This window comes from Lynx rufus, unplaced genomic scaffold (assembly GCF_022079265.1).
Source record: "Lynx rufus isolate CCGP_SWC_20201006 ecotype Redwood Valley unplaced genomic scaffold, mLynRuf1.p SCAF_1, whole genome shotgun sequence".
Classification (NCBI taxonomy): domain Eukaryota; kingdom Metazoa; phylum Chordata; class Mammalia; order Carnivora; family Felidae; genus Lynx; species Lynx rufus.
Window position 1 is genome coordinate 140,560,892 of NW_025814823.1, and position 25,699 is coordinate 140,586,590.

The 25,699-nt window shown below is 44.6% G+C and overlaps 1 protein-coding gene across 1 annotated transcript in view; it reads left to right on the forward strand.

The window, feature by feature from the left end:
• The window catches only part of SV2C (synaptic vesicle glycoprotein 2C), a 162,905-nt gene extending 140,437 nt beyond the window's left edge, over positions 1-22,468 (forward strand). Inside the window, exons 10-12 of the mRNA XM_047069225.1 lie at positions 658-861; positions 1,327-1,486; positions 22,057-22,468. Coding sequence (XP_046925181.1) covers positions 658-861; positions 1,327-1,486; positions 22,057-22,240 — 548 coding nt within the window. The 3' untranslated portion in view covers positions 22,241-22,468. The remainder of the gene's footprint in view (positions 1-657; positions 862-1,326; positions 1,487-22,056) is intronic.
• Positions 22,469-25,699: the final 3,231 nt, after the last annotated feature.

The following is a 25,699-nucleotide window of genomic DNA, read 5'->3' on the forward strand; positions in this document are numbered from 1 at the left end:
TAGGCAGATCTTGATGAGCAAGGACAGCAACAGTTTTGATTCCCACTGTCTCTTAGCAGAAGCCACCCCTCTGCACCCGCTCCTTGAACAGATCCAAGTTGAAGGAAAAGAAAAAATTCGGCAGTGAGCTTCCAACAAGGTTCCAGTAAGGAACTCTTGTTCCTTTGTATGTTCCTCCACTTTGACCTCAAGTTACAAATTCAGCCTAAGGAGCCCGACAAAAGTCCCGTTCCTTTTCTTTGCCTCAGAGCCCATAAAATAGCAACGACAAGACTGATTCATGTGCATTCTGAAACAAATTGTTTTTGTAATTGTAGTAGGGAAGCTATTAGTACTGTAATGATAGTCTTTATGTAACATGATAATTAGAACGAAGTAACATTATAAAGAAGTAAGCAAGTAACATAATTAGCAATGGCCAACCATAAGAAATCAGAAAATAAGTGGATTCTTTAATTTATTCCTTTATTCGACAAACATATCCTTCATTCAGGCTACTTTGCAATGTGACGTTCTAGACCAGTCCCTGTGCTTTGGCCAGACCTTGAAGCCCTCAAGGAGTTTACAATACCATGACTCTTTCCTGAATTCTTGACAGGCTTTTTTATACTGGTGTGGAACTGTAAAAAGCTTGATAAATTGTCTTTGTGTCCACAGATTTTGAGCCATATAAATTCATTGATAGCGAATTTCACAACTGCTTGTTTTTTCACAACAAGACGGGATGCCAGATTACCTTTGATGATGACTATAGTGCCTACTGGATTTACTTTGTCAACTTCCTGGGGACACTGGCAGTGTTGCCAGGGAACATCGTGTCTGCTCTCCTGATGGACAGAATTGGGCGCTTAACGATGCTGGGTATGTGCTTGGTTTCATGTAAAATAAAGGAGCTGCCCCTGCAATCCACAGGGAGCCCGTTTCCCACTGTCCTCCCTATGCTCTTAGGGATTTGCATCCCACAGAGATGAGGAGAAATCCCTTAAGACATTTCATTAAGACTAGAAATTATGTCTAATTACATTTTATTTGAGCAGCTTCCATGAGTTAACAGACTGAAAAACTAATTATGTGTGACTAATGTATATTTTTCCACTTAAGTAGCTGAGTAATTGATGATGTGCATTTCATGCTTGCTGTGTTTAGAAGGCTGTTAAAGAGACAAACTTTTAATACAGGTGAACATACCTGTACCTGAGCTTTATGAAGTCAAGCCTACACCTTCCCCTTGGGATTCACTTTTGCTGAGAGATGTCAAAGACCCAAGGTTCTTGGTCTACTAAGATGATGAGAAACATTCCAGCCTTTTGTGTTCTTCATTGGCAGGTGGTTCTATGGTGCTTTCAGGGATCAGCTGTTTCTTCCTTTGGTTGGGCAGCAGTGAATCCATGATGGTAGGCGTGCTGTGTCTGTATAATGGATTGACCATCTCGGCCTGGAACTCTCTTGATGTGGTCACTGTGGAACTGTACCCCACAGACCGGAGGTATGTTAAAATGGGCCTCCAGGAAGAGGTGCTCTGAGCTTCATGGGACCACTGAAAAGTCATAGAATACAAGCCAAACTGTCATTTCCCAAAGGAAGTGAAAATCCAAAAATAGTATCTGGTTTATGAGGTTGTAGTTTTCACTCCTATGTCTTAAAAAGAAAATGTAAGGGAATATAGTTGCTAGTGGAAGAAATAATAGGGCAGTGAAACCGGTGAAGGGATTTAATTGTGTCTATGACTTAGTTTGGTGGCTAACAATAAGAGGAACCTATAATGAAGCGGTGAGGGGCAGGATTTAACCCACATTTTGAGTTGGTAATCAGTCCTGAGAGGGTCCTTACCTTCCTTTGCAAGTGTCTACATGAGCTCTGTATTAAGCAACCACGCAGAAGTCTCTAGACCTAATCTTTTGACCTTCCTGGTCTGTTGGAGGGAAGCCCACCACATTTCCAGTTACAACAACAGCAACAACACAGATTGCTATTAGAAGAAAAGTATGCATCAGACCCAAAGTGGAGACAAAAAGACTATACCTTTATCAGAGAAGGGGCTAAAAGGTAGAGTTTGGGGGTGGAGCTATAGCAGCTGAAAAACTGAAAGAATAAAAACCCTGTTTTTCCATTTGACATGAGCAAAGACAAATGGCCTCTGCCTTTTTTAATTTCATGTATACTTTGTCACCACAGAAGCCCTTTCTGCTGGAGGATAGGGTCAGTAGTCTCTGGACTCCAAAATGGAGAAGGGATTTTTCTAGGACTATGCAGACATTTGGGGTAAGAATCTTCAACTGATCCCGAGTCCCTCCTTTTGTTTACTGGCCCCAATGGGGTACATTCTCTGCCTATCCAGACTCTCTAGCTTAGATTTCTTCTTCATGAACATCTATCACTGAGCGTATAGAACACTAGCGGAAGTATATACCCATCTCCTGAAGAACATCTCAAACTCTCATTGATGTCTAATCAAATATTATTCTAAGTAACCTCCTATTGAATATTTAGGCTCTGAAAGGAACCACGTACTCCACATAAAGCATCTCCTTCATTCATTCAACAAACATTGATTCTTGTTTGTGAGTGAGCTCCTGGGGCAAATGCCAAAGGCCTTAGGATGAGGGTGCTTCCAAAAGAGAGAGAGAGAGATTAAGACTCATTAAGACTCTGCAGTATTAATTGAGTATTCTTTTATCAACCTTTCATCTTGCAAACAGGGCCTAGAGGTAGATTAAACTATACATTTAAAATAACACCCTTGGGTTGCCTGGGTGGCTCAGTCAGTTGAGCATCTGACTGTTGATTTCGGCTCAAGTCATGATCCAGGGTCGTGGGATCAAACCCCACATTGGAGTCCACACTGGGCATAGAGCCTGCTTGGGATCTCTCTCCCTCCCTCTCCCTCCCTCTCCCTCCCTCTCCCTCCCTCTCCCTCTCCCGCTCCCCCAAGTGTGTGCTCACACTCTCGCTCTCTCTCTCTCTTTCAAAATAAAATAAAATTAACCCCTTAATGTTAAAGCAAGGCTATGGCATTGTCAGATGCCTTTTTGTTATGCATTTAAGAGTTTGATACTCTTTTAGGTGACTCAGGTGCTAATCCATCTACCATAAGGGATGGTACTCCTCTATGGCAAAATCTGGCTTCAAGAAAACCCATGAATTTGGCAGATCCCCCCAATGAGAAACATAGGCCAGCTCTAATTCTGTTGTTGAAAATGTTAAACATCAACTAAAGCAAGAACAGAAACACGCACAAATTTTATTAGGAGACACGCCTGTGTGAGAGAGAACAGAGAGGGAAGTGAAGTCTGGGAGAGTTGCCCCGAAGCCTGAGCCCCAGCAAAGGACCGAGGAAGGATATTTGGGTGGACTGCCCCAGACCTCCAGCAGTCTCAGGAAGGTTTGGCAAGGCTGTTGAAGGGGGCAGGGGGTGACGTCAGCTTCCAACAAGTCCTGTGTGTCCCGAGAACCAGCCTGCAGTAGCACTCCGGACATGCTCAATTATTGGAACAGCAGAACGTGGGGATGGATTTGAGAGCACAGCAGCTGGGGCAGCAACTTGGATGTCCGAAAGGTGTGTTTACACCTCAGCCGCACCTTTGCTGGAGGACACTCTCCAGCTCTTATACAGATGTAATTAGATGCTGTGCAGCAAGTCAGTGTGTTCAGTGATCGAGAGATAACTGGCCCTCCAGCACTGCCAGGGACCGGGTGAAGGAGCTAGTACTCCCAACTCTGTTTCCAGCTAAAACTGTTTCTTCCATCTCTGCCGTGTTCCCCTGGGTCACACAAAGAGGTCTCCAAGGCTCTCTGGCTCATCTGTCATAGGAAAACGCCAACTGTTTTGAGTGCAAGCATCCTATGGCCTCTTCTCCCCAAGAAGGCAGAAGAGTACATCTTGACAAGAATTCGGACTAGAGCCTGTGATATTTCATATTGGAACGTAAGCACCGCCAATTCCCTGCCCAGTTTCTAGAATCTGCCCTTCATGATCACAATAGGACGCTCTGCTTCCAGGTCCCAAGCTCAAAAAGTAACTTTTGAAGCCATTTAACAGTGATTCCCTATCCAAATCCCAGTCCAAATGATTCTATCTGGGGAACATAATGGAAGGTACAGTCTAAGTGCTATGGCAGTTACTTAACACTTGAAAACCACATTTGTCAAGCACATGATGGCTTTTCTTTTAATGTTATATACCTTTGGCTTTTCCTAGGGGTTATGTTTGCCTTTACTGTGAAACACCAATGAGGACAGGACACCACCCTTTACAGTGTACTTTTCCCTCTGTGCACAGTCCAACCCCCAGTATGCAGGGAGCTCTGGAACCCCTCGTAAGCAGCTGCTCTGTTCCTTCATTTCATGTGATAAAAATTGGTAATTCTTCACATTTCACTCTCTCTTATGCAGTAAGAGGGCCCATCTCTTCTAAATCTGCATGGTCCAGCTAGTGCTTCGTTCCTTCTCATTCTGATTTGCCCTCTTTTCTTCCTCTTTTATTGAGTTTGTGTTTTTCATAAGTTACCCAAATTATTTCACAAAGAGGCAAGGAAATTAAAAATCGGAATTAGACACCCTTACAAAAAATAGCACTTTTTTGTGCCTAAAACGTGAAACAGGAAGTACCTACAAGCACTTTTTGTTAAGAAAACTTCTGTTTTCCCCCTCTGCATGCCACATTTTACTTCTGAACACACCAGGTGTTGGGGGGGGTTTCTTAATTTTTTACAATTCATAGCAAACAACCGCTGTATGTCCTACGACTTAATTCTGACAGCATCTATCTGGAAATAGCCTCAGATCCTACAGGCTAGGGTCTCAGTTCCCACAAGACTGCCCCCATTTCAGATGCCAAACACAAGTCAGGTTATCACCTGCACTTCTGACCTACTGGCTATAAATTGGAGTTCTCACAATCCCTTCCTTGGGTTTGAGAATTTGAATGGCTCGAAGAACTGAAGGGAACATTTACTTACATTTACCAATTTTATAAAAAGATGCAATTCAGGAAGAGCCAGATGGAAAAGATGCATAGGGCGGGGTATGAGGGAAGGGCCCGGAAGCTTCTGCTTCTCCAGCTGCCACTACCCTCCCAGTTCTTCCAGTGTTGACCAACTTGGAATGTCAGCATCTTGTGGTTCAGGATTTTTATAGAGCCTAATCTCTAGCCCACCCCTTCCCAGTTCCAACCCTCTAATCACTTGCTCTTTCTAGTTCAGCCCCATCTGGTCACTTTCTAGGGGCTCCACCCTAAGTCACCTCCTTAGCATAAACTCAGGCATGATGAGAGGGCTGCATTATGAATAACTGAAGGCATGCCTGTCACTCAAGTTTTAGCAGCTAGAAACCTGGACAGAGACCCCCATATATTTCTTAGACCACACCTTTCTCCTGTGCAAGTGTCACTGTGATTCTTCTATCTTTAAAACCTTAGCATCAAAAGTAAGCATGACATAGTGATTGCAGTCTTAAACAGATACTTGATGACATTTCAGCTTTCCCCTCAGGTTAGAAAGATAATGGACAGTAACGGTGCATAATACAATCAGGGGCAGAGAAAGGAGTGGAAGGGCCCTCACAAAGACACAGACTTGTAGAAAACTCTGGGCTGGTAGTGCATCCCCATTGAGTCATTTTAGTGGAGTCTGTGTAAGATCCAGTTTGTTGATGGAGATGTGAGGGGATCCATTTTTTGAAATAGAAGCTTAGGGAAACATTTTAGTATATTCATTCTGTGACACTCTCTGACACCAAATATATGGTGTCTTTTCCAACACCATCCAGTTCTCCAATCCTGACACCACGTGGAGTTAGCATCAGATCCTACAAGTTAAAGGGCTCAGTGTCATGAGACTGCCCCTGTTTCAGATGCCAGCTGCAAATGGGGTGCCCAGTCGACTCATACTTCTGCCCAGCCAACTACAAATTGATGAATTTCCACAACCCTGAACAGGTTTGATACTTTATTATATAAAGTACTTGGGCGAGGTAAGGAAGAGTCCCAAGTGCAGGAGCCTCTGTTCCCATGGAATTAGTTAACTTACACTACACGGCTTCCATGTGAATGCTTTCACCAGTCTGGAAGCTCTCTGGATTTATAGAGGTTTCATTATGGAGGCATGACTGATTAAATCATTGGTCATTGGTGACTTAATTTCATCTCCAGCTCCTCTCCCTTACCTAGAAGTTTGGGATGGAGTGGGGGGCTAAATTTTTCAACTGTCTATTCATATGGTTGGTTATTTCCAGAGACCAGCCCCCATCCAGAAGCTGTCTAGGAACCCCTTAAAATAAAGCAGAGATGACCTGTAGTTTTCTGTTATTATGCGGAAAAACTGAGATTTTATTGTTTTTATTTTTTTTAATGTCTAGTCATTTTTTGAGAGGCAAGAAGGGACAGAGCGTGGGCAGGGGAGGGGCAGAGAGAGAGAGGTAGACACAGAATCTGAAGCAGGCTCCAGGCTCTGAGCAGTCAACACAGAGCCCGACACAGAGCTCGAACCTACAAACAAGATCATGATCTGAACTGAAGTCAGATGCTTCACTGACTGAGCCACCCAGGTGCCCTGAATGTTGAGATTTTAAAGACTGATACAACTCAATGTTACCCAGAGTAGGTGAGGGTGAAATTAGTGCTCAGAGACTGTTATGGGAATTCTAAAACCAGGCACAACATTTTTAGAGGGAGGAATTTTTTCCTATAGGTGAGGTGTTGTTTCCTCTGACTGCTCTCAAGACTTCGTCTTGGTGTGGACTTCTTTGGGTTACTATGTTTGAGGTTCATGCAGCTTCTTGAATCTGTAGGTTTGTGTCTCTTGGCAAATTTGTCAGGTTTTCAGCCATTATATATTTGAATGTGTTTTCTCTTCTTCTGCCTAAACTCCAGTGACATAAATATAAGATCTTTTGTTACAGTCCCACAGGTCCTTGATGCTCAGGTGATTTGTTTTTAGTCTAGTTGCTCTCTTTTTCTGATTGGATACTTTCCAGTGTTTTCTCTTCCAGTTCACTGATTCTTTCCGCTGACTCCTCCATTCTGGTGTGGAACCCAGTCACTAGGCATTTTTTTTCTATTTGTCATGATGTTTCCTACATTCTTTATTTTTCAAGTGTGTTGATAATTGCTCAGTGAAGCATTATCATCATGACTGCTTTAAAATCTTTATCAGATAATGCTAATATCTGTCATCTCAGTATTGGCATCTCTTAATTATCTTTCCTCATTTTGTTTGAGATCTTCCCAATTGTTCTTAGGATGACTGATATTCAATTGAAAGCAGTCATTTTCATGTTTTGTTATACTTTAAATCTCTTGTAACCCATTAATTTCTAGAGCTCTCTGGGAGGAGAGAAGGGTATGCTACCTCATTATTGCCAGGTGAAGGTAGATGTCCAATGTCCCCACTCAGCCTCTATTAACAACCAACCAAGAGGGGGTGTCCTCATTACTGCTGTCCCCCAGTGGGAGTCCAGTCTCCCCTCATGATCATGATACCATGGAGGGGAAGAAGGGAGAAGGGAAGGAGCTCTTTACTGGCCAGCAAGAGTCCCAGTTCTCTACTTAGCCTTCCCTGATACCACTTCAGAGGCAATATCGAGGCACCTCATTACCGTTTTGTGAAAGTGGAAGTCTCTCTCCTTGGCATTTGCTTGTATGCCTGGCAGTTAGGGCAACTATTTTCCTGGTATTCGTTTGGAAAAGAAAGAGTATTATCTAAACATATTCTACCTTTCTAGGCTGCTCCTCGTTGGGCAAGAGAGAGCAGAGTTTGTTGAAGCTTTTAAAATAATCTGTAGGTGGTGGTATTTCCACACCGCCATGTTCTTTGGTTCCGAGTCTGAGACCAATGCAGCAAAAATGAATGAATAAATAGAAATAAATTTTTATAATGCAGGGTACTCACACCTCTCAAGTTCCCTAGCTACTCTGCTTTTTCCTTCTGTCTTTCAGAGTCTTATGTTTGCTTTATAGTAGCCAGTATTTTTTAGCTGTAGTCAGTGGGAATACTCATGAAAGTATGACTATTCCATCTCCATATGAATTTTAATATTATTCATTTACTCAACTACTTTCTTTTTTGAGTGCCTGTGATACAACACTGAACATGCTATTTGGGGTCAACTCCAACAGAGCTTATGTAAAAGTGAACATCAGGTACAGTAGAGTCAGGTCAGAGTTGTTGTGAGGCAAGTAGACGGTGCTGTGAAAGCAGAGAAGAGGTCTTCCTGTCACTTCCTGAGAAGTGACATCTGAGCTAAGACCTGAAATATAGTAGGTGATAGTCAGGCAAAGAGATAGAAAAAGAACATTGAAGACGACACACAAAATACTATCTGAAAAGCTCTGGAAGCAAGAGTTAACAGAAGTAGGTAAGTAACAGATCATGAAGGATCTTATAAATTGCATTATCCTGTGGGTGATGGGGAGCCCTTGAAGTGTTTTGGGAAGAGGGACAAGATCAGACAAGAGCTAGAGAGTTTACTCCAGTGGCCAGAAAGGCAGCAGGAGGACTGGTTAGGACACTGAAAATAGTGATGTGAACTAGAAAAATGTGGGTAGGAAAGGAGAGAAATCAATATTCAACATGTTCACAGAAACTTAGAAATACAATAAACAAAATTTCGTGGTGGGTTAGATGGTGGGGTGTGGAAAGAGGTTGTCAAAGATGATTCCAATTTCTGCCTGTGCAGTCAAGTGGATGGTGATGGGCATTTTGAGATTGGGACACAGAAGGGAGAATAGGTTTGGGCTGGCATCGGGAAGATAATGAGCACCATTTTGGATATGTTGGGTTTTCATGTCAACCTGACGTTGTCTGATAGGCATTTGAATTACTATGTTTGGATGCCAGAAAGACACCTGAGCTGGGGATAGAGTGTTCTTTCACTAATTCGTTAAACAGATGATTTTGGAATATGTATCACGTGGCAGGAATTATTCTGGTTCTTGAGATACAGCAGTGAACAAAACAGACCAAAACCCCTGGTTTGATGGAGCTTATATTCTAGTTGGGGAAAGACAGTCAAAAAACAATTAGATAAGCAAAGTAGATATATCAAATGGTCCTAAGTAGAGGGAAAATAAAGTTACATTACGGCATAGAGGGCACTGGGGCCAGGGGATGACTATTAACACGATGGTCTAAGAATATGCGACTATAAAAGATGACATTTAAGCAAAGATGCAGGAAGATACTTCAAAGAGAACATTCACAGAGGCAACAGTGAGTGCAAAGGTCCAAGGGTGTAAGTGCAGGAGACCACTAGCAGGAAAGGTAAAGAAGCTTTTTACCCTGGAGCAGCATAAGCAAGGTGGACTGCAAGAGGCAGTAGGTCAGAGTGGACACAAAAGGCTTTGGTCTTCATGCTGAGAGACATGAAAATCCATTGGAGGGTTTTGAGCAGAGTAGTGACAAGATCTCAAGGATGTTTTCAAGGAGAACTGGCCTTTGTGTTTAAAATATATTATAAAGGATCTGAGGTGGAATCAAAGAGACCAATTGGGAGTGCACTGCAATTATTGTGGCAAGATACAATAGTGCCAGTGGACAGGGTAAGAACTGGTTAGATTCCAGGGGCGCCTGGGTGACTTAGTCGGCTAAACATCCAACTTCAGCTCAGGTCACAATCTCACAGTTTGTGAGTTCGAGCCCTGCACCAGGCTTTGTGCTGACAGCTCAGAGCCTGGAGCCTGCTTCGGATTCTGTGTGTGTCTCTCTCTGCCCTTCTCTGTCTGTCTGTCTCTCTCTCTCTCTCAAAAAATAAACATTAAAAAAAATTAAAAAAATAAATTGGTTAGATTCTGAAAATATGTTGCAGACCAGAGGCATTACTGAAAGTTTGGATGGTGAGGTATGGGAATGAGTTGTTGGGGGAAAAGATACTCAGAATGACTTCCAGGCTTTTGACCAGAGCCACTGAAAGGCTGGAATTGCCTTTGTTTACATAGGAAAGATTGTGTGAGGGGAAGGTTAAGGAGAAAGAATCAGGAGCTCACTTTTGTTCATGTTAAGTTTGAGATGCTATTAAATATCCAAGTGGAGATGTCGGCTAGGCAGTTCCATGTATGAGGCCAGAGTTCAGGGGAGAGGACTAGGTGGGAGGTAAAAAGGTGAGTCCTTGCAGTGTATAGATGAAATTTAAAGTCATGATGTCAGATGACACCACCAAAGGACGACTTGTAGATAGAGAAGAGGGGAATTCTGAGAACTCAGGCCAGAGACATGAGAGAATCCAAAGGTCAAGCTGATAAGGAGAAGTCAGGAAGGGAGATGGAGACTGAGTGAGTGAGGTAAAAGGAAAAGACATTAGGTAGGTCCTGGGAGCCAAGTGAAGAAAATGGTTCCAGCATCTATCAGTATGATAGATGCTGGTCATGGACCAAATAGATTAGCGAATTTGTTACTAGAATTGGAGTTATGGCAGCTACTAAATTACTGGCATGGAGGTAAAGATCGGGGCCTGCTCACCTGTATCAAGGCAAAAGCCCAGTAGCCAGACTCCCATCCACGGCAACAGGTGGTCCTGAGGCAGCCCCAGGTTTGACACAATCTTGAGGTTTAGCTGACTTCTGTACCCCAGACAGGGCTGAATCTGCAGGTGGGAGATAAATGGCCCCACCTATAAAGACGGGAGGACCTTAGGGACAATCAACACGTGTACACATGTGCATGTTTGAAGACAACCAACCATCCCTTTGTTCTTCTGCACTCTTGTGGCATAACTCTCCTGGCAGTTGGGCTGGTGACCATATGTGGAGATCAGTCAGTAGGGTTAGAGAGGCTGGGGGCGGGGGGGGGGGAGCGGTAGTTCAAGTCAAAGGAAACAAAAAACAGAGGCCTACAGAAGAATAATGTGTCTGAGAAGGCAAAGGGTCTAGTCCCGTGGTAAATCCATCAGGGTAAGGAGATCCAGGGTTACCATAGCAGGTAATGGCATAGGCAGCAAGTTTAGTGTACCCGGCTAGGAGACAAGGAAGGGTTCAACAGGCCAGAAACTCGGGCCAGGAGAGTAGACAACAAAAAAAACCCCAGCCTGTCAACAAGTGGTCAGAGTAATTAGGAGGCATCGTCATCTGCAAAAATGAGGCCTGACACTGTAAGTCAGAAATCTCTGTAAACTCTACACTTAGCACAACAGGACAATTCTAGCTTGCAGTTGACCCTCAGTAATGTTCATTGGAACTGCCTCTTGCCCAAGGCCAGAACTAGCCCAGGTGGAGGTGGGGTGGCAGAACTACAGTGAAATTTGGGGGAGGGAGGTGCCCCTCTGTTCATGCACTCAGCTGTGGCCAACCACCTCCACTTGATCCTCTACCTTCATCCCAACTCTACAGTAACAGCTGGGGATCCTTGTCGAGGCCAGCTGCACAGTGCCCCTGAGGATCTACCACAGTGACTGGGACTCCGTGGTCCGTGTGGTGCACTTCTTCTTCCAACTCTGAATTTCTGAATTCTGAGGCATGGCCTTGAGAAGCAGAGAGCAGTATTTGCAGTTCTGCTGGGATCGATGGGGGGTTGGGACAAAGGAAAAAGCAAGTGGTTCTAGCTGGGTATATGTCCTTGAGGCTGGGACAGATAGTGAGGCTGGGAAGACAGGATAGCTTTGAGAAGCATTACAAGGGAAGAAATGAAGAGCAGAGCAAAATGATAGATCTTTGAAGTTTGAGCATTATTGAATATACAAGTCATTGTATAGTATTTGGACAATTTCTAATCATCCCTATACAACATCAGCCTCTGTCCTGTGTCAGAAATAAGCAGGGAGCCTATTATATGTACTGTAAACAATGGGCAACTGATGTGAGACTCTTCTAACAGATGGGAAATATGACTACAACAGTGTACCAGAAAAAGAACAGATTTTCCCAGCTTGTCAGAAATCTAAACGGGAGCCCACCCACTGAGCCACATTGGTCCAGGGGAGCTTCCTTTTTCCATCATCTCTCCACACCGAGGTGCTGCCACCATCTAAATCGTCTCAGTCTTCCTTGGACTGGGAGATGCCAACACAAGACATGTTCCATTTATTGGGTTCAGTCAAGGCTGGTTGGAGTCCCGCCCTCTCTCTTATAACTATGAAAAAAATAGTAACTTTTCCCTCATCTCTTTGAATCTTCAAAGAGTAAACAATATGTAATGATAGGTTGACCTTGATTGATCTAGTGTTCATTAATCCCATTCTTTACTTCCCTTCTTTTTCTCCCCTCCTTGGTCAAGGTTTAAAACCCCCCAGAAAATCCTAAACATAGCCCACCTGATGTAAGAGGATACATGGGCTGGCTCACTTTCGTTCTCAGTTCGGCCTTCCCGTCATTCTGGGTCCAGGCGTGACTTCCTACTGCCACACTGTGGGTGTGGCAAAGCTCCACTGCGGGCGCTTCCTGTGTCCTTATGGCCCAATGGCCATATTTACCCCTTCTCCATGGAGCTCAGGGCAAGGAAGTCCCGCTTTGTTAAGTGATTAAACCAAAGCTGTCCCTGCTTGGCCTCCACACAGAATCCCTCAGCCCAGCAGGCCTGTCTCGTGGGTATTCATCCAGCAGCATGCTCCTCGGCCTTTTTCTGGCCACTGGCCTCCTTCTTCCTCCCCCCTTACGCATGCAGTTTCAGACATGACCTCAGAAAGCATTTGAAAGTAAACCCTGATTGATTCCACCTGCTATTCCCTGCTTGTCCTGGTCAGCTGCTGCTGTCACCCAACACTGCGGGATGGTCCTTTTCCTCCATGAGCTGAAACCAAGGCATCTGCCCAGAATTAACCAAACTAAGCCCCTCCCCTGAGGGCTGTTACTGTTTAGGCAGAGAAGTTCCCCATTCGGTCTCCATGCTCTATCCTGAAGGTCTTTAATCCTGGATCTTTTGCTGACCAGCTGTGCGACCTCAACGAGACCACTCAGCATAACTGTGCCTTATTTGTTTGAGATACAAAATGAGGACATTCTACATCTGTGGCTCTGAAGATAAAGACCATACTGATTTTTTTTTTGAAGATTTTGAGATGAAGTATTCTTTCATTCAACTATCGTTTCTAACCAATCTACACTCCATCTATGTCTGTTCACCGTGCCTTATTATTCTTTGTAGGCCTTTTCATTGTATTATACATGTTTATATTTTATGTGACCTGAGTCTTTTTGGCCATTCAGCCAATGTCAGACCCTTTCTGTCTCCGGCAGTTAGAAGTGGAGTGTGAGGGGGTGGGAAGTATGCTTCACCCACCACCTCCTCCCCAGGTAGTCTGTTATGATGGCAGCAAATCCTAGCAAATGTGCACATGGGCACAGAAACAGTCATGCAGCCTGTTCTGGACTCCGGGGAAGTCCATCTCTCTGCCCTTGGGTACTGAACAAGCCTTACATGCAAGGGCTATGGGAACATCAAGATATGCTGATGGCGGGGCCATCAGACTTAGAGCTGGTCAGGACTTTAAGTCTCAGGGGCCAGTGGCTCTAGAATCTGGGGTCTCAGCTAAGGGTACCATTCCACCAGTTTTAGGTGGCTGGGCTTACAGGAGACTTGTTCATCCATGGTGCTGAGGGCAGAACTTTCTTTCCAGTCAACTGCATATCAACCACTCGTATCACCAATGAGAAATTGTCTCTTTGTTCATTAACAGACTTTTCTTCTGCACATTTCTAAAATGATGTGTAAAGCCCTAAATAACTTTCTCTAGCCTGTTGATTCCTGATTAATATGTTTCAAATTCTAGAGTATAGAGCAATTTCTCTTTATACTGAAGTACTTTTAAAGCAAGTTACCACCCAGATCATACGATGTTAAGGTGGATGTTTGTTTACTATCTGTTACCCACTAGAATGTGAGCTCCTTCAGGGGTGGACTTTGTTTTCCTTACTTATTAGCATAGCTCTAGGTGAATGGGAGGAAGGCAAGTGAAGGGGGTGCTTTTGAAAATTCAGCTGGTTGGAGCGCCTGGGTGACTCCATTGGTTAAACGTCAGGCTCTTAATTTCAGCTCAGGCCATGATCTCAAGGTTTGTGAGATAGTCCCCCATGAGGGGCTCTGTGCTGAGCATGGAGCCTGCTTGGGATTCTCTCTATCCCTCTCTCTCTCTGCCCCTCCCCATTTGCGTGCATGCACGCAATCTCTCTCAATTTCTCTCTGAGTAAACAAACCTTAAAAAAAAATTAAAATCCAGCTGTTATGGGCTGTGGGTTTCCTGCCCATGTGGGATCTAGCACCGCCACCCCCCATCTAGGTGAGCTGCTTAGACCTGTTGTAAGGGAGGTAGTGCTCCTCTTCCCTTTCCACCTCTGCTGTCAGAGCCTGTGACCTCCCAGTCCTTCAGCTGCCAGCTCCCCCTTGCCCACACCCTGCCTACTGGAAACCCTCCTCCTCTTCTCTTCCCCTTCCTCCATCAACAGCGCCAAGGATGCCTGGTGCTGCCAGGAAATACAAGGTAACTTAGATCAGTCCTTTAGCCTTTCTGGGGCTTGGTTTCCTCACCTGAAAAATGGAGGTGAGTCAGGCTCTGTGCTGAGGATTTAGGTCATCTATTTAACCTTATGTAATCCTCACTCCAAGCTTAGAAGGTAAGGAGTCTTACTCCATTTTCTGGTTAGGAAAATGAGGCACAAAGAGGGCAAGTAACTTGCCCTGGGTCTCTGAGGCTCAAACCCAGCTGTGTGACCCTGCAGTGCTGCTCCCAGGACAGACATACCTACCTCTCTTCTAGCAGGTTTTGGTGGGGGGGGGGGACCTCTGAGAACTGGCTTCCTTTTTTTTTTTTTAATGTTTTATTGTTTATTTATTTTTGAGAGAGAGAAAGCAAGCAGGGCAGGGGCAGAGAGAGAGGGAGACACAGAAGAATTGGAAGCATGCTCCAGGCTCTGAGCTGTCAGCACAGAGCCCGATGCAGCACTGGAACCCACGGTCCACTGTGAGATCATGACCTGAGCCGAAGTCGGTTGGATGCTAATTCAGCCACCCCTGGGAATTGGCTTCTAAGAAGCTCACCTGTTAACTGGGAAATACAGTCATGTTCAGGAATCCTGGCCTTAGATGAACTCTGAATTCCCTCCCAGTGCTGTCTTTCACTCCATTATTATCCATCCTGACCCAGGCACTCACCTAGTAGCTTCATCAGATACTCGGTGACTCATAAAGACTTCCATTATTGCCCGACTGTGAATATTTGCATATCAACAGCACAAGCTGTAGGAAGACCCTTGATGGCGGTGGGGATGGGAGGGCTACTTTGGGCCCAGGGATTCCTCTTGGCTCACAAACCATAGGTAAGTCCTTCTCCACTTGTATGTGACTAAGGCAAGGCCCGCTTGCAGTGCTACAGGATGCCATCCTCCCAGGTTAGGGGGGACACACACAGACCATACACACACACACCCACGACTTACCTGGATGAGACACACTTTCTCTTTGTTGAAGATCAGAAAGTAATTGAATTCAGCCTTTTCTGATTTCAGAATGTGAAATTAGGGTTATTTCCCGTGTACAAGCAAAGATTATAGTCTGGCATCAGTAAACATGGCCTGACCAATGCCCATTAGAATGCCCTTTACAGAAATCTACTTCCAACATATTTTTAAGATGTGGGGAAATTCCTTCGTTCTTTCCACAAGTATCCTAGAGGGGTTAAGCAATGAATGAATGGAAAGACTCCACAGTCCTGCCCCAAAGATCAGGCTGAATCCAGACACAGAACTGTGACATTGGTACAACCCAGTCCTTGGGTGGGGGGGGGAGCGGTTGGGGGGACCTTGTTCAGCAGAGAGAGCCTCCATGACGGCCCAGAATCCTGCTTGCACAGCAGCTGCATGAAAGTTGGAAGAGAAAGAAATGATTCAGGTTAGATGAGAAACAGATCGCCTCTGGGGGAAATGAGCTGTGAAAAGCAGAGTAAATAAGAGAACAGGAGCAGGGAGGGAGAAGAAAAGAGGTTGGATGAAACCTTTGCCTTGGATTCCCGTCCTGTGGGCCATAGTCTCCCTCCTATCCCACCCCCACACACACCGTCTCATAAGCGTTTCCCCTGCCTGTGTTACACTGCCTGATAGTTCCTAATGAACACATCCAGCCCTTGCTTGTGAAGGTGTTCATTGCAACATCATTCGTGTTCCCCTAGTTTGGAAAGCTCCCAATTATCCAGTGGTATGGTTACAGAAACAATGGTTATATGCCAAATCACTTCATTTTAAACAAAACATAAACAACATGGGATGGTTTTATTAATTTTGGGGGGGGAAGAGCAGAAAGCAAAATTGTATAAATCCTGTGATTGGTAAAGATACGGATATGAAAATATGGAAATGAAAATATGAAAAATATGGAAGCACCCTGAAAGGAATTCAGAAATGAAAACCATTTTTTGGGGGGGGGCACGTAGATATTTTGCTTTTGTAATTTCCTTTGGTATATCATAAGAAATCCAATCAATTCAAACATGCAGTTTTCTCTGGAAGAATTGCAGGGTTCTCAGCCCAGGATACACCTTAGATTCACACAGGACATAAAAAATATCAATGCCTGGGCTTCCAGTAGAGCAACAAAGTCAGAACTTCTGTGGGTGTGGCCCTAGGCATTGGTATTGCCACATCACTGTGGTTTGTTTTTTTTTTTTAATGTTTATTTTGAGAGAGAATGAGAGCTTGAAGGGGAGCGGGGGAGGGGCAGAGGAAGAGGAAGAGAGACCCGTCCCCAGCCTGAGATCGCCTCCTGCCCTCTGCACCCCCATAGTACCCTGTTGCTATCTGTGTCACTGAGTTTAGCATGTTGTGTTTTCATGCTCTTTTGGCATCCATCTTAATGCAAAACAGGACTTTACCTTAGTAATTTTGGGGTCCCAAGTGTAGTACTTGGCATATAATGCTTAATAAATGCTTGTTAAATGAATACATGCATAGAAGGATGTGTAATTTAGGACCATGTTAAGGACCATTTTGGGGTTTCTAGTGCTCCTAGCATTGCAGTCCAGTAGCTCAGATGGATTCAGTGGTGAAATTGCTCTTTTAGGTTAATCCAGGAAACTTGCCATCGTTTGTAACATTTCCGTGAGAAAAAATGAAATTCATTTTGTGCTTTAAAGAGCCAACTACTGCATGAATCTTTAGATCACAATGTACAGTAGTCCGCATTATCCGAGGTTTCCCTTTATGTGGTTTTGGTGGGCGGCTCGTGTCAACTCAGGTCTGAGAGCAGATGAGCCTCCTCCTGATGCAGTGCCGGAAGGCCAGCAGTAGCCTAATGGCATGTCACGGTGCCTATGTCATTCACCTCATCGCACGTCATCACAACAAGAGGAGTAAGTATAGGGGTGCCTGGCTGGCTCAGTCAGTAGAGCATACTACTCTTGATCTCAGGGTTGTGGGTTCAAGCCCCACACTGGGTGTAGAGATTACTTAAAAATAAAGTCTTGAGGGGCACCTGAATGGTGCAGTCACTCAAGCGTCTGACTCTTCGTTTCTGTTCAGGTCACGATCTCACGGTTCGTGGGATCAAGCCCTGTGTCAGACTCTGTGCTAACAGCATGGAGCCTGCTTGGGATTCTCTCTCTTCTCTCTCTCTGCCCCTCTCCCGCTGGTTCTCTCTCTCTCGCTCGCTCTCTCTCTCTCTCAAAATAATTAAATAAACATTTTTAAAAAATAAAACTAAGAAAATAAAATCTTAAGAAAAAAAGGAAGAGTGAGTACAGTACAATATTTTGAGAGACCACATTCACATAACTTTTATGACAGTATATTGTTATAATTGTTCCACTTTCCTTTTAGTTATGGTTGATCTTACTGTGCCTAGTTTATAAATTAAACTTTATCTTAGGTAAGTATGTATAGGAAAAAATATGTATATAGAGTGCGGTACTCTCTGTGGTTTTAAGCATCCCCTGGGGGTCTTTGTTGGAGCATCCCCCCTGGAAATGAGAAGGGACTACTGTAATACTGATTTAAGGACTGCCTATACATTCCAAAATGCCCCTTGCTGAGTCCTTAGTATTCCTTTTCTAACTTCTACCACTGATTTGACTGAGTTACCCAAAAACAGTTTTCCCCAAAAGTTTAGACTAAGCAAAGAGAATGCTTACATTTTACCCCTTAACAGGTACATCCCATGAGCTGAGTCTGGATCTGTGCCATTGCGGGCCTTTCAAAATGAGCATTTAATTGGTTTTCCTTTTTTTCTCATTAATTTTTTTAAGTAGGCTCCACACCCAATGTGGGGCTTGAACTCACAACCCTGAAATCAAGTGTCTCATGTTGTCCTGACTGAGCCGGCCAGGCACCCCTAATTTGTTTTCCTGACTTCCTCAGTCAACGGGGCAGATGCTTCAGTCAGTGTTTAAAACAACGGCTAATGCTGGCATGGTGCCTACCACGTGCTGGGCACTGCCTAAATGCCACTACTAGTCAGCATCCCCTGCTTCTTCCCAGGAGCCCCATAAAACCCCCCGCTGACCCTGCCCTGAAGTCAGAAAAACCAAATAAGAAAGAGGCTGAATGTGAGGGCAAAACTATCCTCACTTTCCGGAATGGTGCCAGCAGATTCCTTTCCCCAGCCTCTAACCAAAGCTGGAAATGGTATAAATGAACCGGCCCCTACAACATGGTGAAGGCCCTGGAGAAAGCACAGTCCGGCTGCAGTGAGGAAGGGCTGGTGGCCACATCTGCCATCAGCTGAGCCCGAGGGCTGCGGTGAGCCAGGTCCCTGCACTCGCACTGGGGTTCTCAGACAGGAGGAGTTAATGGGGCAGGGACAAAGCCACCTGGATAAAATGTGGAACAGGACTGCTGTTTGGGAAAAGAATTTCCACTTAAAAGATTTAAGTAGGTTGAGCAAGAATTGAAAACAAAGGATTCTGTCTGGAGAGGTAGGGGAACAAGGGATGGAGTTTATAGAAAGATAATAGATCATTTCATTCTTTCTCCTTGGTACCTGTTGGATACAAGAAGGCACAGAACATCTTTGGTCTGAAAAAAAAAATTCATTAGTTTGTCCTGCTGCTGAGAAGTCAGCCAGTGAATTCCAGCCTTTGCAAACTCTCAGCTCTCTCTCCACCCTCCAAGGACTTAATGAGCACGAGGTGACTTGTACTTTGTGTGTCTGTAGGAGTTAATGGCATTCCTTTAATAAGACCAAGGGAATGAATGAACTAAAAGGTTATTTACTTTATAAACAGATAACCCGCAAAGGAGCGCTACTTTGAGAATGATTTTTGTAAGACAGCTGTGTGTCCGATGCATGGGAAATCATACCCTTCTGCTCGCAAGTATTTGAAGAAAGAATTTACTTATCCAAGGAAAGGATGGTCACATTTTCTCAAATCCCAACGCTAATTTAAGGAAGCTGTGTGCTTTTATCCATACCAGATTTTCATGTGCAGAACTGCCTCAGCGTGGTAAAGGAAAATGGAGAGTCAGGATATAAAGATCTGACCATTGTTTTTGTTTTAGAAGCTTCTGATACCAGATGCTCCTGGTGTATGTCTCTTAGTGCTGTCCAGAAATCTCAGGAAGTTGTCCATTCCTCTGCTCCAGTGTCCATAACATAAGGAGAGAGATGCTCATATTTTATACCCTGTTCTGAGTGACAGCTTGGGAAAATACAGTTATTTTAACCCAGCTGTAATTTCTGCTTGGGTCCCTCTGTAGGTTCAGCATCGAAAGAATTCTTCCTACGGAAGAAAGTTTTCCTCTTATCAGCAACATACACACTAGCCATTTTTCGCAGAACGATACAGTTTATCTTACTGCCGTAAGATGTATTTGCTAATTTATGACTCTAGAATCTAGAAACTAAAATGTGGTTTTAAAAAAAGTGAAAGAGGGGAGCCTGGGTGGTTCAGTTGGTTAAGCATTTTACTTTGGCTCAGGTCATGATCTCACGGTTGGTTTGATATGTGAGTTCAAGCCCCACATCGGGCTTTCTGCTGTCAGTGTAGAGCCAGCTTCAGATCTTCTGTCTCTCCCTCTCTCTGCCGCACCCTCCCCCCCCCCGCCCCCCGGTCTGGCGCACTCTCTCTCAAAAAAGGACTTTTTTTTTTAAGTGAAAGAGGCCAATCTGAAAGGCTACCTACTGTAGGGTTCCAACTATATGACATTCAGGAAAAGGCAAAATTATGAAAACCGTAAAAAGATCAGTGGTTGCCAGAGGTTATTGGCGAAAAAGAAGGGGTGAATAAGGGGAGCACAGGGGATTTTTTAAAGCAGTGAAACTATTACTCTGTATGATACTGTAATGGTGGATATGTGCCATGATACATTTGTCAAAGCCCACAGAATATAAAACACAGAATGAACCCTGACCTAAATTAAGGACTAAATAACAGTGTATTAATATCGGTTCATCAATTGCGAACATATGTACCACACTAAGATGTTAATATGGCAGTGCGGGGTGAGGGGGATATATGGGAACTGTCTTTGCTTTTCACTCAATTTTTTGAAATTTTTTTTGAAAACCTAAAACTCAAGAAAGTATTTAAAAAAAAAAAAGGAGTTCAGCCTCGTAGCTTCTCCATTGGAGGTGAGGAAGGCAGTGGATGATGATCTCGTCCTACTTAGGTCCTCTCTGGTACCCAACCTGCAGCTTCCTGCAATTTCATTTGAAAATAGTTATCAGCACATTAAATCTTATCTTTCTAGTCATTGTTACTACTACTAGTCTCTTTGTTTAAAAACAAAGCAAAAAGAAGAAGAATGTAAAATTAGCCTACTCTCTTCTCAAGAAGTTCCTGTTTTACCGTCAGAGATTCTGTTACACCCCTTCCACACTGCAAACAGGTGGCAACTTTGCCACACTGCAGAGGTCCAAGTACTCTACTTTCTAGGTGTTTTGGCCAAAAAGAGGATTGGTGTTTGCTGCCCCCTTTCCGGTCTCTTCTGACCACTGGACTCACTGGCCCCTGCACAAACTCCCAGGCTCGCTTCCTACAGGAGTTCTTATTCCTCTCTATGGTGTGGGAAGGGGGTCAGTTAGCTAATAACCACAACAAACATCTACATGTTGTAGAAAATGTCTCTAGGAACAGCACAAGTAGTGATGAGTAGTTGTTACGACTGACCGGCTGAAGGAAAGCCCACGCGTACACATTTACAAATCAAAGAAAGATGTGTACCAGATGCTGCATTTTACAGCATAGAAAATGCACTTCCCTCTGGAGGGGGAAAAATGTGTCCACCCATTATCTTGCATTCAATTTGCTTTCAATTCATACATGTACCCAGTGAGGCATAAAAAACTGAACTGGCATAAAGGCAGAGGAAATCCATATTCTCGCATGATGTCAGTCCCCTCGTGAACAACATGAAGTCTCCTACCTAGAAGTCCACGGTAAAATCCCATTCAGTGCACATAAAGACAGTACGTCTTTTCTTTTCTGAAGAATGTGTCAAGAGATGGGATGTGGTCTTATTTATATACCACCTGCCCGTCTCAAATGCCAGTAGAGTGAACAAGATCATCTCTAGGCCTACGATCTGATTGTCCCCTGTCATATTTTTCTGGACTTGATTTCCCACGTGGAAGTCTCATGAGGAAGGAAGAAGTACCATTAGCTCCCTGGCAGGCCACCCAGCTCAGTATTCAGTGTTTGCCTGCTACCAAACCTTTGTGAAGTGAGCATGACAATTTACCTCTATGGCACCAGAAAGGGGAGGAATACAACCCAGTCAGTCATCCCTGATTGTCTCTGAAAATACCATGGCTTTAGTTATTTAAAGTCTTGCACGTTAATTAAGCTGTGAGAAAGTAGGGAGTTAAGAATCTAAGGAAAATGTGGTCTTATATTTTAATTTAACTCTGGAAGAAGAGAGAAGAGACTTTTCTTCCTGCAATTTCCTTTTTCTTTCTGTTCATGATAAACTGGAACCTATGGGCAAGACAGGAATCACTCATGGTGCTGAGAAACTCACGCGCTGAAGGAACAATGCCCACAGCTGGGGTTCCCTGCCTCCAGATGTGCTAACAAGCATTTGATCATTTGCCTTAATGATGTACAAAACTCTTCGTGGAGATCCTCGAGCACTCCCCCGTAGGATGTTTGCGTCTAAGGCTGCATCTGCGGAGTCACTTTGTCAACCTTGTCTTGTGTCTCTTCCCCTTGCAGGGCAACAGGCTTTGGCTTCTTGAACGCACTGTGCAAAGCAGCGGCCGTCCTTGGAAACTTAATATTCGGCTCCCTGGTCAGCTTCACCAAATCAATCCCCATCCTGCTGGCCTCCACTGTGCTCGTGTGTGGAGGACTGGTGGGGTTGCGCCTGCCTGACACACGAACCCAGGTCCTGATGTAATGGGAAAAAAGCCATCCATCCTGCGTTTCTTTCTCCTGCCCTGTGTCAACACTCCTGACTCAAGGCTTCAGATTTTTCAGATACCAAAATGTGGTGAAATATCAGAACACTAACCCTTGCCATCACTAAAATTTGTTTGCATCCCATCCTGCCCCTTGTATGTGATTTTGCAGTTTTGTTCACGCGTTGCTATCTTTCCTGACTGGGATGCTACCAGTGGAAGCATTTTTTAAGTGCCCTCGTCAGCCAGGCCTCCCTGAGATTCTGATCACTGAAGGGTGAGAAGCCTTCGCTGCCCTACGAAATAGATCCTCCTTCTAATTTAACATCCACAGGAAATAGAAGTTGGCATATTGTTGCATTTGTGCTGAGGAGAGGGATTCTTTTTTTTTTTTTTTTTTTTCAATCAGAGTGATATTTCCTGTTTACTTAGCAAAGGACACCCAGCAATTCTTGCTGTTCTAGCAGGGCCTTTCAAAGAAAACCATGTGGCCCCAAACGGAGCTGGGTGGGGCTCTTTCAGGCATGACAGTGAAGGTGACTCTGCTGACAAGAGAAATAAAGGCCGTGCCGTTAGCAGCAAAGATCTCAGTGAACTAACTACACAAGCAGGATGTCTGCCTAGTTAAAGTCCTGAAAAATATGCGGAGAAGGAACCGCAGTACTGTCGGTGGTTATGGTCCAGGACGTTAGACAGAGGTCAGAGACAGATCTTCTGCCTCTGTTTACCCCCATCTCCTCCTTGCCCCCGCCCCAGCTGCCCTGTATTTTGCCAGATAGCATATGCAAAGGGAGAAAGCCACTTTCTACAAAACTGGATCTGCCTGCCCGATTCTGCCATTTATTCACACTGTCTCCACTGTAGAGATTCACCCCTAGAGCCATTTGGAAATGCAAAATGATGTACCGCTTTTCTGAAGGACAGTGCCCACCCCCCACCCCCACTACCGCCTCCCAGTTGACAGTGGGCTTTCTAGCTGGCAGCACGGACAGAAGTGGGTCTTCTTCCTCGAGCTTCCGCTGGCCAGTGTGTTCCCAGCCGCCGCTCTGTGCGGAGTCCCAGCCTGCTTAGTCCACGGGGCCCCCTCTTGCAGACATGGGCAGCATCTCCTGGTGGTCTGGGGCTGCTCCTTTCACCGCTGGAATCTGCCTGGGCCTGGAAGACAGAGGTCCGCAGGACATTCCCACGGGCTCTCAGCTATGTGACCTTCTCACCCCTCGGGGCTGCCCCTCCTCCAAGCTTGTCCTTTTTACCCATCTTCTTTGAAATCCGAAGCCTCCTGGTAGACTCACAGCAGAGACCAGCAGCCAGGAATAAATCCCATATTAAAACAATATTCTTTTCTTTTTTTTTTAACTCCGTCTTGTTAAAGGGTTATCCTTGTTACCTTTTATGGCATTTCTAGCAGGCCACAGCCCCAGGACTCCCCATGCTGGGAAGGGAGAGCCTTTGTTTCCAATAGCCATTACATTCAAAGACGGTCCTAACCCTGAAGGCTGTCTACCTAATCATTCCCCTTCCTAATCGTTCTCCTGGAGCTCCAGATAGCAGAGTGCAGACTCTGTGAAAAGCTTCTTTCATTAATGTAGCCATTAATCGACCACCCCTTGGAGTAATTCAGGTCTGTAAAAAAGGGCAGTGTGGTGTTGGAGTCTGGCAGGAAGAGGTTGGTTCCCTGGGGAGACCAGCTCAGGGCCCCAAACACCAGGAAAGCTCAAACCCCAAATGGCAAAGGTAGCAGGAAGAGGGAAAATCAATAAAGACTGGATGAGATCTCTTCAACTGATACCAGCAAAGGAGGGAAAGAAACACATCTGACTCTCACTTCTGCCTCTGTAATATTATTGTAGAACAAAGATTGCATTCAGTCAACCCAGGAAGGTACCCTGTATATTTTTCTCCCATATGTATTCATTTCCCATTGATTTATCTTCTCAAAAAGAGCCATTGTGGAGACCTGAGTAGGGCTTTTTTAGTTGAATACGGCATGTTTAGTAACAACTGCCAAAGTAAGATGTGTATCTTCATCAACCCATTCCAAAGAGAGAAATGTGCATGGATGTCACTATCTCTAGTCTTCCATGATAGTGAACTTTGCTTACTGGACTATCTTTACTTCAGAAATGTCTTCAATGTCTGTTGTATCCCTAAATGTGTAAAATATCTCCCAAGCTACAGAGCACGGCAGGTGTAGAGTTTTATATGATAGCTGGTTGGGTCAGCATGAGGTAAACTAGCAGAACCCCCATTTCATGAGACCTGACACCACACATCCCTTTCAGAAGGGCCTTTCTTGGCCTTCCCATCACCTGATCCAAGCCTCCCAGGTGGCCCAAGAGGGATCTATTCTAATCTCCTGGACAGTCTGCGGTCACAAACCTTCTTGGTCACCACCTTTCCCACCTTTCAGAGAAAATGCAAGTTTTCTCTGCCTCCCTTGCATTGTTCCCATCACCTTGATTTTCTCTGAGAGAGCTCAAGTTGTTCACGAAGTATGTGGCATGGCCTGTCTGGCTTGTTCTAGGGTTAGCTGGATTAAGATAGAGCCACATGATTAAACAGAAGCTCAGCCCTATCAATATAGCAGGCTGCTGGCACCGGGACCTGCAACCAGCATCTTATTTCATCCACAGAAGGAAAACGAGAGTATGTGCCAAAAGGAAAGCCTAGGGAACAGTTCCACTTTCTCCTATATTTCTGACTCCTTTTCTATCTAAAATGTTCTCACTGGAATCAGTCTAGAATGCTAAACCCATCAGCCAGGGATCACCTTACACCCAGAGTACTGACCCAGGGAGAGAAGACAGATAGATGGGTCCTGGCTTCTTCTCAATGCTGGATTCATCTTCACAAGCACCAAATAGGTTTAGTTTAGAAACAGAAAAATTAGCAAATGGGCAAGCTGTTTGGGAAGCCCCTAGGAATAGGCCAGAGAATATAGTTCCCATATTGTCTGTGCGGCCAGCTTCCTAGGACTCTCAGCGTTATTTCCACTCAGTGCTGGTTTGACAGTTACCATTGCCTGGTCAGGAAAGAGACCCACCGGCAGATGGACACGGTTAGAAGATGCGCTGATCAAAATGCTAGCCCAGAATCTGTCTCCTATAGCTCTCCTGACTCCTTATTCCCTTTTATTGTTGAATCAGGAAAGCCTAGGCCTGCAGAAACTGAGTTTTTAATTGGTATCACCTAAGTTAGTAGAGGCACCTTCATTTACAAATCTCACCAAATCAGACTTCAGATGTGCAACCAAAACCTGCTTTGTTGCTTTTCTGAATGTCTTTAGATATCATGGGAGAAGTGGGGAAAGAAATGTAGTGACAGAGGGAGAGTCCAAGGTGTCGCTGAGAAGGTTCTAGTGAAAGGAGTATGAGACAGTAAGAGAGGGATTAAGAGGGAGTAAGAGCAAGTTGAGACTTTCTAAACCCTGGGATCATTTCAGAGCCATTTCATGGGAG